We start from the raw sequence: 10,098 nt of genomic DNA on the forward strand, positions 1-10,098 counted from the left end.
AGAGTGGGACACAAGTCCAATACTGCTTCATGTATTAGAAGTGTATCTTATTGTGTATGCTTGGCAATGACCTTTTGTGTGTGGGTTGAAAGTATAAGTAATTGATAGAGGTAATATTTGGTGTAGCAAATGGTTGTAGTGGTTGTGTGAAATGGATTGTGAGTGAGATTGAATGAATGATTGCACATATGCTGTGCTGTTTGAAATTCTATATTATACTGCCAAGTAGTTCGCGCTGATTTTATATTATGTTTATGGATTTTTTAAAATGTATTTTGTGGTGTAAATCATTTGATGTGGTTTGTGAAACATACTGTATATGTAGACTGCTTTCAGATATTTTAGGTAATAAGGCAGTCTATAGATGGAAACAAGAAATAAAACAAATATGGACAGCTTATACATTAAAAAATTCCTCCAAATTTAGAGCATAGCTAAAGAAACTATCCCAACAAACATCCTATAGAGAAGCCAATATATTAATTGCCACCAAGTTTTAGCAAGTAACAAGACACAGGATGCTGAAACACCACTGAGGATTTTTAGCACATGGTCACAATTCATAAAAAGCACCAAGGTAAGATATTTTATCTTATTTCTATTCCACCCTTCCTCCAAATGAGCGTAGGGGGCAACAAGGCCCCACCTCTCAAATCAGCTCAGGGGTCAAGAGAATCCCTGGAAGAATGTACAATCAGTGTTTGAAACAGATATGAAAGCTAGGAGCTAAATGGCACCTTAAACCTAGATTATGGGCACAACAATGTAATGTCTAGGCACACTTTTTTATAAGAATACAAAGCTGAAAATGAATGAACTGCAGCTAAAATATTATGTTCATTTTTCACATGGTCTAGTCCTTCCCCTACCCACCCCCTAATATTCTTAAGGGGGTCTCTTCTCCAATCTTCAGAGAGTAGTTGGAAGTGGGGAGGCAGAAAAAGGTCCTTTCCTTCCACTCTGCAGTTTTAATCTGAAATCTTAGGCACAGTACTGCACCTAGAACAATGGGAGTTTTGAACACTGTGCACAATGTACTGGGGAAGAAGATTGTTCCATTAGACAAGCGTAGAGGCTTGTGCTGACTGAGCAATCTCCTTAGTGCTACACTGACTTCACATGCAAACACTGTGGTCAACTTCCCCCTCTCACAGTAATTATATGTGGTTGAATCAAACATACGGTAAGTCAACCTAAAGAAAAAATAAAGCACCTCACTTGAGGTATTTATTGCTATTGTTATTGCCCTGACAATAATCCCTGTTCAAGTAAAGCAAGCTATCTTGAATATAATTCCAATCCCTTGTCAAACCTAGGGAGCATTGCCTTGTATCCCAAGCACAATGCAAAAGTCTTAACCAGAAGTGTTTTATCCAGCACAAGGAACATATAATTTATTTAGTTTTTTTAATTCAGTCTATCTAAATATCTCATAATAGGCAAGCAGGTTAGGGAATCCCCGTCCCCAAAACAGATTGAGTCTACTATAAAGTGTGAGTGCTTAATGGAGGAGAAACTTGTCTCTCTCTGTTGCAAAGTAGTACAACTATATTACACCTAAGCACTTGCCATATCAAAGGAGGAATCAAACAAGGAAAAGCTGGGGGGTGGGGTGGGGTGGAAAGAAGTTGTCCCCGCAAAAGAATAATGGATACAAAAACTTATGGAATATGCCTAAATGGTGAAATTTACAGGGAAAATATGAAATCAAGGTAACAAACTTTTTATAAAAGAATGGAATGGTTTATTGAATATTTACAAATAAACTGTAAACATATAAGAACTTTGACAGGATTATTGTAATAACCTGCAGTTTTATAAAGTAGATGAATAAATGAGTAAATTAAGTTAATGTGGAAGGAAGTTGAGTTTTGAAATGTTGAAAGGATTGTAAAATTACTGAAATGTATAAAACTGAAAATCATAAATAAAATAAAACAAGGAAAAGCTACACATGTGAAAATTCTCTCTGCTATGCTACTATCCAAGTACAAGCCTTCCTTTGTATCCACGCTAGGTGCGGGCTTTTTTGTCTTCTATCGCCACAGCACCAAGGTGGAAGAAGCTGCACCTGTGAAAATTCTCCCATCTCTACAGCAGTAGCCCCACAACTGATGCCAGACAAAGGAGATGGGAGGGAAGAATGGTGAGGACAGAGGAGGAGAAACCTCATGCTGTATTGCTGGGGGAAAGGGGTGCTGCGTTTCTGGGCTGCCACTCCCACTGTCCCTAACCATTGGCCATGCTGGCTGAGGTGACAGGAATTGTGTTGCGGGAGGGGGCGGCGGAGAGGGTCAAACTCTCACCATCCCTGCCTTAACAAGGCGGAAGGTGAGAGGCGGTACGCAGCACTATGCCTTCAGGCTGCCCACGCCCGGTTAGCATTAAGTGGAAGGGGCAGGACGCGCCTGCCCTTCTCTGGCCGATATCAGGCCCAGAATGAAGCCCCCACCCCCCCACTCCACCCCTTGGGAAAAAGGCAGCAGCCCCGAAGGGAAACGCTCCACCAAGAGGTCTGCCCCCCCCTTCACACACACACATTTACCAGGGGTCCGGAGCCATGGCGGCGCCCAGCCACCCAAAAAGCCTGTATTCCGAGTTCCGTGCCTGCAGCCGTTCCTAGTCAGGTCAGCTGACAACGGCGTCCGCGAAGGCTCAGGCGACCAACGAGACGGAGGAAAGCGCGACCCTCGGGCGCATTCGACGGAGGGGCCGAAAGGCGGGGCGTCACTGAAAGCGAAAGAGAAAGGGGCGCCGGGTACAGAGAAAGAGGGAGAGGGTGGGAGGGGCAGGGAAAACGGAAACCGCGCGTGCGCGAACCTGCCAGTCAACTCGCGCTCAGCTTAAGGGGTCCACGCTGCAGCTTCTGGGATACAGCAGGGCTTCTCCCGCTTTCTAGTGCTCAGAGACGTGAAGTTGCTCCTAGACATACAGTATAGGGCGTTAATACGGGGTGGAATGCCTACATGCGACTTGTCCATGGGCATAGCCTGGTGAGGAATTCTGTGCGACGCGGAAAACTTGCACATTGGTTGCATCGGTAACAATTAACAGCGCATAATTCACTGTACCTGTTTTGTGTCCCCGAGCAATCTGGCGCCACCGGGTTAGGCTCTCGCGGCACTGACTGAAATAACTAAGGGCTTATCCAAACTTATTTGCCCTGCTCTTTCCAGGCACGGGTCTGAGCCATAAAACTCAGTGTCCCAAGTGTGTGGTTAGGTGGTTGTGGTGTTTGTTTTTTGTTGCTTTTTGCCCCACTAAAACCCGCTGTTTAGCGGTCAATCGGCGCAAACACAGATGCGGGTTTTCTGTGGATTGTTGTTTGCGCCGATTGAGTGCCAAATAGTGGGTTTTCACGGGGAAAGGTCCAAAGCAAAAAAAGAAAAGGGAAAATAAAGATGCTCAGAGATGGAGCTTTAAAGCGAGGGCCATGCCTGGAAAGTGCAGATAAGCCCTAAGTATTACTGTTATTTATATCAATCCTGCTGGCTTATTTGGGATAGCACTGACTATGCAAGAGCGATCACTGTAACTAAATCTTGCAGGAACGTGGCTCATCTTGCTATTATATAACATCCCTTAAGTTAAAAAGGGTTGTTCCTTTTTATGTTATCACAGCTCCATAGAATACTGCAGATCAGGGGCAGGGAGCCCGCGTCTTGCAGATGCTGCTGGAGCCTGGAACTGATTAGAGTTAGCTTCCAACATCATCATTGCAGCTGCTCTACCTCTGCTGTAGATTATTCTTAGTTCAGAACCACTCAGTCTACAGTTCTCTGCAGGACACACACCAATCTTGCTTCACAATCTCTCTTCTGGCAACCTAGGCTGCAACCTCTGAAGAGACTGCAAAGCTTGCATCATCAGTATTTGAATCATAAACACGCAAGGGAGTGATCAGTTAAAACTGTTGCCACACTCTTATTTTTAATTTTGTTACTCCATTTCTTCTTGACAGGTCTAACACTCCTTTACAAATGACTCTACTATCCCCTGGTCCTGAGGCATTATGTTGCTTTCCTGATTGTTATTGCTGTTTTGTAATAATTGTTATTACTGTTTTTTAAAATTACATGTGCTAAGATCTGCTAATCTAGGGCTCACAGCCACCATAACGGAGGCTAATACATAGTGTGACTTGGCCCTTGTCCTGTGCTTTCAATAGCAGCATGGCATGCAGAAATTTAGATGGTGAAGCTTTTCTTGGCATGGAGATAAACTTAAGTGATGGCACAGGAAGCATCCCTGCCGGAAGAAAGCAATGAACTATGTAAAGTGTATCCCAAATCATAAATATGATTTGACTTATGCTACTGTAATAATTGTGAGCTGCAAACTGCTGCAGAGAAGAAAATTTATGTTCATTAATAAAAAAATTATGTGTGTAATGGAAAACTAAACACAAATAAATGCTTTTTTGATAATTTACTATTGCTACTAACCAGCCCTGCAGAAAGATAACATTATTGTGCCAATTAATAAAAATATATTGACATTGTTTGTTTTCTGTTAGGTGGTGTGGCTGGCGCAGTGCACACAAAAATAGAGTTGATAAAGGGACAGGACAAAGACTAAGGGAGTGGGCACAGTTCACTAAATGTGGGTCAGGAATAGGGAGTATGCAAGAAGGTCCTTAACATGTACCATATGGCACCAGTCTAGTTAAACTTTGATGAGTCCCCAAATGCTTTGTAGAAGAAAGGAGGAGAGTTGATGATTTCAGTAGGAGTGCCACTTCCACCCCCCTCCCAGTCCCCCTCCTGTTGACAATAGCCTAACATTACTTTATCTCCTGCTCAATTTATGTACATCAAGCTGTTATCAAAGGCACTGCTGTTGTTGTTTTTTAAAGTGATAATACTAGGCAGAAGAAATGCTTACAAGGATTATTTGATGCTCATGCATCAAAAGAATAAACAGATTTATTGCTTCAAACATAGCCAGTATGTTGTGCATTAACAGTGGTTAACATCCAGATATCACTGAAGGCTGAAATCCTATGTATACTTACTTGAGATTAAATCCCATTGAACTCTAGGACTGGCATCTATGAAAACATGCACAGGTTAGAGATACAGGAGAGGATTGCACAATTCATTAGTTGCAAACAGCATATCCTACTCTGATCACTTGAAGCTTCAGAGTCACTGCTATGGACTTAGACTGGGGAGACTTGGATTCAGATCCCCACACAACCAGAAAATTTACAGGGTGGCTTATATCCCAACCTACCTTACATTACAACAGAGATTTCGTTAGGCCACAGCAACCTTTTCCTGTGCCTGATGTCATTTATGTACCTAGCTGTGGGAAACTTCAAGCAACAGCTGTAATGAAGAATCAAGAGCACACATTCTGCTCCCAATTCTTCCTGTGAATAAAAAAATCTGCTTCTTTTTCAATTCAGTACCTTTTCATGTTGCCCTGTATGGGACAGTCCTGGATTATTAGGTTGTTGTGAGGGTAAAAAGGGGAGAACCATGTATGCCATCCTGAGCTCCTTTGATGAAGGCTGGGTTAAATAATAATATTGGCGTTCCTTAATAATTCTGCAATAAGAGTTTTCAACACATATAAACTTAACATTTACAGCCATCCATGGCAGAAATGTCCCATGCAAAGACCTTAGCTCCATGTGAAAAGGGGGGACAGTAGGCCATGGAGGAGGTTGTACACTGAAAAAGGTTCCTGTTGTGTGTGTTCAGAGTAGAGTGTGTAGTCCTCATGGTGGATGGAAGTGGTGCATTATGCCAGTCACTGAGCACAGAAAAGGGTTAAACAAGCATAAATGGATACCTATTAAATCATGGGTGTCAAATAGCCTTTGTATGTGAAACTCTCACACCTTATCTTCAGTAAGCCTCCTGTTTCAGCTTGATCGCATCATCATGTGGCAGTCTGCCTAAGTACATTCATGACAATCAAGAAGTTAATAATCATTAACAGGGCATTTTGGCATCTCTCTGGTGCTTAAAGCAACCAGTTAAGAGTTTAACAGCAGCAATGTTTACAGAAGTGAACTATATCCTCAGTTCACATTTTTTGGCATCTGTTGCCTTGCAACATTCCCATCCCATTGCTCATTTCCTGTAGTAAGGTAAATCTATGTTATTTTGCTGACGCTTTAGAAATAGGTAAACAAGTGAAAGCAATTGCTTTAGGGTGTACAGTACAAAGTATTTTACACTTACAGCCACACTCCATGTTACAGTAAATGAGTTGTTGCACTGGGTGGGGGGGGGGGGAGTTGCCAAGAGGACCTCTGAACAGGATCATGGCCTGAGAAAGGGAAAGGGACCTTAACTCTCCCTCCCCGTCATGGTCTCAACAAAACTTACTCACCTGAAGCTGCTACTTGTATTGAGAGGGAAGGCTGTAGCTCAGGGATAGAGCACCTACTTTACATGCCGAAGGCCCCAGGTTCAAATCCTGATATTTCCCGGTAGGGTTGGGAAAGACTTCTTTCTGAAGCTAAGGAGAGCGTCTGCCAGTCATAGTGAAGATCTTTCCGCACCCATTTACCCACAGGACAAGTCTATAGGGCAGGGAGGCTTGCAGCTAATGGTAAGGTAAAGGTACCCCTGCCCGTACGGGCCAGTCGTGTCCGACTCTGGGGTTGCGCGCCCATGTTGCTTAAGAGGCCGGGGGCCAGCGCTGTCTGAAGACACTTCCAGGTCACGTGGCCAGCGTGACAAGCTGCATCTGGCGAGCCAGCGCAGCACACGGAAACGCCGTTTACCTTCCCGCTAGTAAGCGGTCCCTATTTATCTACTTGCACCCGGGGGTGCTTTCGAACCGCTAGGTTGGCAGGCGCTGGGACCGAGCAACGGGAGCGCACCTCGCCACGGGGATTCAAACCGCCGACCTGACGATCAGCAAGTCCTAGGCGCTGAGGTTTTGCCCACAGCGCCACCCGCGTCCCAGCTAATGGTAGGTGCAACCAAAACCCAAAGAGGGCAGAGCCGGCAGGCTTGTAACTTCTTTTACTTCTTTCTCCCTCTTGCTCAGTGTGGTCCAGAGATCAAGAGTGGGGCCACAGCATCTGCTGGGCCACTTGAAATGAGTCAGGAGGGTGTAACTGGTTACCCATCACTAGTGTAGACAATGCTGAGCCATAGCTGTCAACTTACAGATTTGAAAATAAGGAACCAGCAGCCAAACAAAGCGTCAAGCGGTGGTTCCCACAGCGCAGCAACCCAGCAAAGGGGATACAGCAAGGAAAACCACAATCACCTCTCCGCTGGGAAGCACTGAGCAAAGGCGAGTCCCCAGGCAACGCGGCTGATTTGATCGGCACAAGGCACGCAAGCTCCACCCCCCAGTCGTTCTTAGACTCCTTATTGGGTGAGCAACGCAGCCAAGCAACACAGTTGGAGCCTCCCTCCTCCCTGGCCAGCAGGGAGGGAGGGAGAGGAGCTGCTTCCTTTGAAACCCAGGAAATTTAAGGGACATCATCAATATGGGACAGCAGCGGGACACGGCTCGGATAAGGGACTTTCCCGCCAAATAAGGGACGGTTGACAGCTATGTGTTGAGCTAGATGACAAAAGGTGGTTGATATTATCCAACAAGCCTTCTATGAGCCGCCTCCTAGATGTAAATAGCACTGCACAGCACCTCTTTCAAGAAGGAGGCTAGGCCTATTGACCTGATGGCTGACAACAGATCGTTTGAACGAGCATCTCCCAGTTTGACAATTGAAGCAATCTTAATCCACTTCCCTTACCTGATCCTCCCTCTGAACTGAATTCATGACTGGTCTGTTCCTATTCTTCCATGTATTCATAAACAACCTTTATTTTGTTTTATTTAGGCATTTCTGCACCACACAATCGGCTGTGTGCTCTGGACGGTTCACAATTGAAAATCAATAAAATTCAAGTACAGGACTAAGAACAATCCATGCAGAAAAGTACTGCCAGCTCAAAGTTAATAAAAAGCAGCATGAAACCACCCAACAGCATAAAATCAGTAAGCAGCACTTATGAAATAGCAAGCGGAAGGCAAAATAGTTCTAAGGACTAAAATAATGGGATGTAATATTTATCTGGAGAGCCATTCCATAATGGGAGACATGATTTGAAAATTCTCTTGTCTTCTTAGCATAGGAGAATACTGTTTACTGGCTTTGGCAAGGAGCTCTTTCTGGTCAGTCTATTTTTGGACTTCCCTGCTCTTCCTCATTAATTCTTCAATAAACGATTTTTCCTCACACTCACACCCTGGAATCACAGAAACAGTGAAGCTTTTCCTTTGCGTGTCCATCATAATTTACAGAATGCAGGATGATTTGTTTTGGTAAACAAAGGGCAGGATGCTGATTAAGCTTCACAGGACAGGAGAGGCATGATTAATCCAGAATGAGTGTTTGCTCACTTGACACTAACAACAGACACATCAACCACAAGAAGAAAAATATTTGGTGCCCTTTTCATGAGTTAAATGACAGTATTCATTTTACTCATCAGTTTTTACATTGAAAGCTGAACCTGAGAGATTATGACACACCCAAGGTCACACAATGGTTTGCACATAGTGATGTAAACCATGGTCCATTAATCTATGGTTTATTAAGCCATGGCTTAGTGCTCTGTGTAAATCCAGCCCAGCAGAGTAACTATTGTTTATTAACTATGTTTAAAGGTTGCCCATTAAACAATGTTTGTAGTTGGTTCATAAACCTTCATTAATGTTAATCATAGCTTAGCGTTACATGCAACCACCTGTTTAAAAAGGAAATTATAGAAGGCATAAAAAGTATACATTTCCTACTGAGCCACCACTACCGAAAAGCTACAGAACTGTGACTAAAGGGTGGTGAAATTCCCAAGGTTCAGCTGTTATCATTGGTGCTTTTAATTGCTCTATGATGTAATAAACAATATTTAAGTGACTGATGCCTCAGCTTTAACTATGGTTACCATTAAAACCATGGTTTAGTATTCTGTGCAAACCAACTCAATGAATCCATGCTGAGCATGATTTATCCATTCTATTTTTATCCCTCCATTCCTTTAAGCTGTGCAAGCCCACAGAAAAAGGTGCCATATTCAAAAAGACCAACGCAACAACGTAACAACAGGAAGCACTGGTTCTTCCTTTTAGCCTTGGCTTGAAAATTCAAGCAGTGACTTGAACTTTCATGTGCCTGATTTAATATGTGATGTCAGGTCAGGAAAGCTGCGTGTCATTTGCCTAAAACAGTTTGGTGGGCCAACCGTCAAGGCCTGATGGATGACTATGAATTTAAACCTAGATCTCCTTGGTCCTAGAGTCCAACACTCTAAACACTACAGCACAGTATAATGGTATCATTCAAGGCTTGTCCCAAGCTAGCTACCCAACCTTATTTTACCCAGAAGTTAAGTCTCACTGAATTCAATAAGATAAGCAGATCCTTAACCCAGTGTGCACTGGACTTTGTGGGGAGGGGGCTTTGCTGCTGCAGAAGCCTACACTGGACCCATAGGAAGCATGGTAGAGCACACACTATTATTGCTGTTGGCCATAATCATTGTGGGGTCCTGAAAGAGCAGGGGCAATTGTGGAAACAACATACCCAACTATGCCCCCTCCTGGCTTCCACCCTGGCCAGGCTGCATATGTCCCTGTTAGGCTTGCTTCGTTACTTTCCATAAATGTGCATTGAACTGTATCCTACCTACAACCAAGCTCACTGGATTCTCCATGCCACTGTCAGGACACGTACATCATGAAACACTGATCAACTGATTACTCTGCTAGTGGCAGTAGTGTCTTCTGTCTCTCTCTCTCTCCCTTGTAGTAGAATTGGTCTTAACACACCATGCAGCAGTTTTCTGTTTCCGCTTCACTTTTCTGAACCCTTTAGCAAAGTGGATTGAGAAGATGCTGGGCTCAATTCCTGTCTTTGCACATTTGACATGAAGTAATCATGAAATATTCATCATGTTCAGCTGCATTCCTCATTGGGAGGGAATGGGGCCTTTGCATATTTCATTTCTTCTCCATTAAATTTTAAGAAAGAGTGATCCCTTGCTCACAATTCTTTAATTAGTTCTTTTTATCCACCTCCATTTGGCTTGCTTCGATTCATCTAGAAGAAGGCAACCTTCC

At 43.7% G+C, this 10,098-nt stretch overlaps 1 protein-coding gene across 1 annotated transcript in view; it reads right to left on the bottom strand.

Moving 5' to 3' along the window:
* Positions 1-2,767, bottom strand: part of STX8 (syntaxin 8) — a 75,008-nt gene extending 72,241 nt beyond the window's left edge. The window contains exon 1 of the mRNA XM_083429799.1: positions 2,546-2,767. Within this exon, the coding sequence (XP_083285925.1) occupies positions 2,546-2,562 (17 nt within the window). The 5' untranslated portion in view covers positions 2,563-2,767. The remainder of the gene's footprint in view (positions 1-2,545) is intronic.
* Positions 2,768-10,098: the final 7,331 nt, after the last annotated feature.

The sequence above is a fragment of the Podarcis tiliguerta genome (genome assembly GCF_965153285.1).
Source record: "Podarcis tiliguerta genome assembly, chromosome: 2".
In the NCBI taxonomy this organism is placed as follows: domain Eukaryota; kingdom Metazoa; phylum Chordata; class Lepidosauria; order Squamata; family Lacertidae; genus Podarcis; species Podarcis tiliguerta.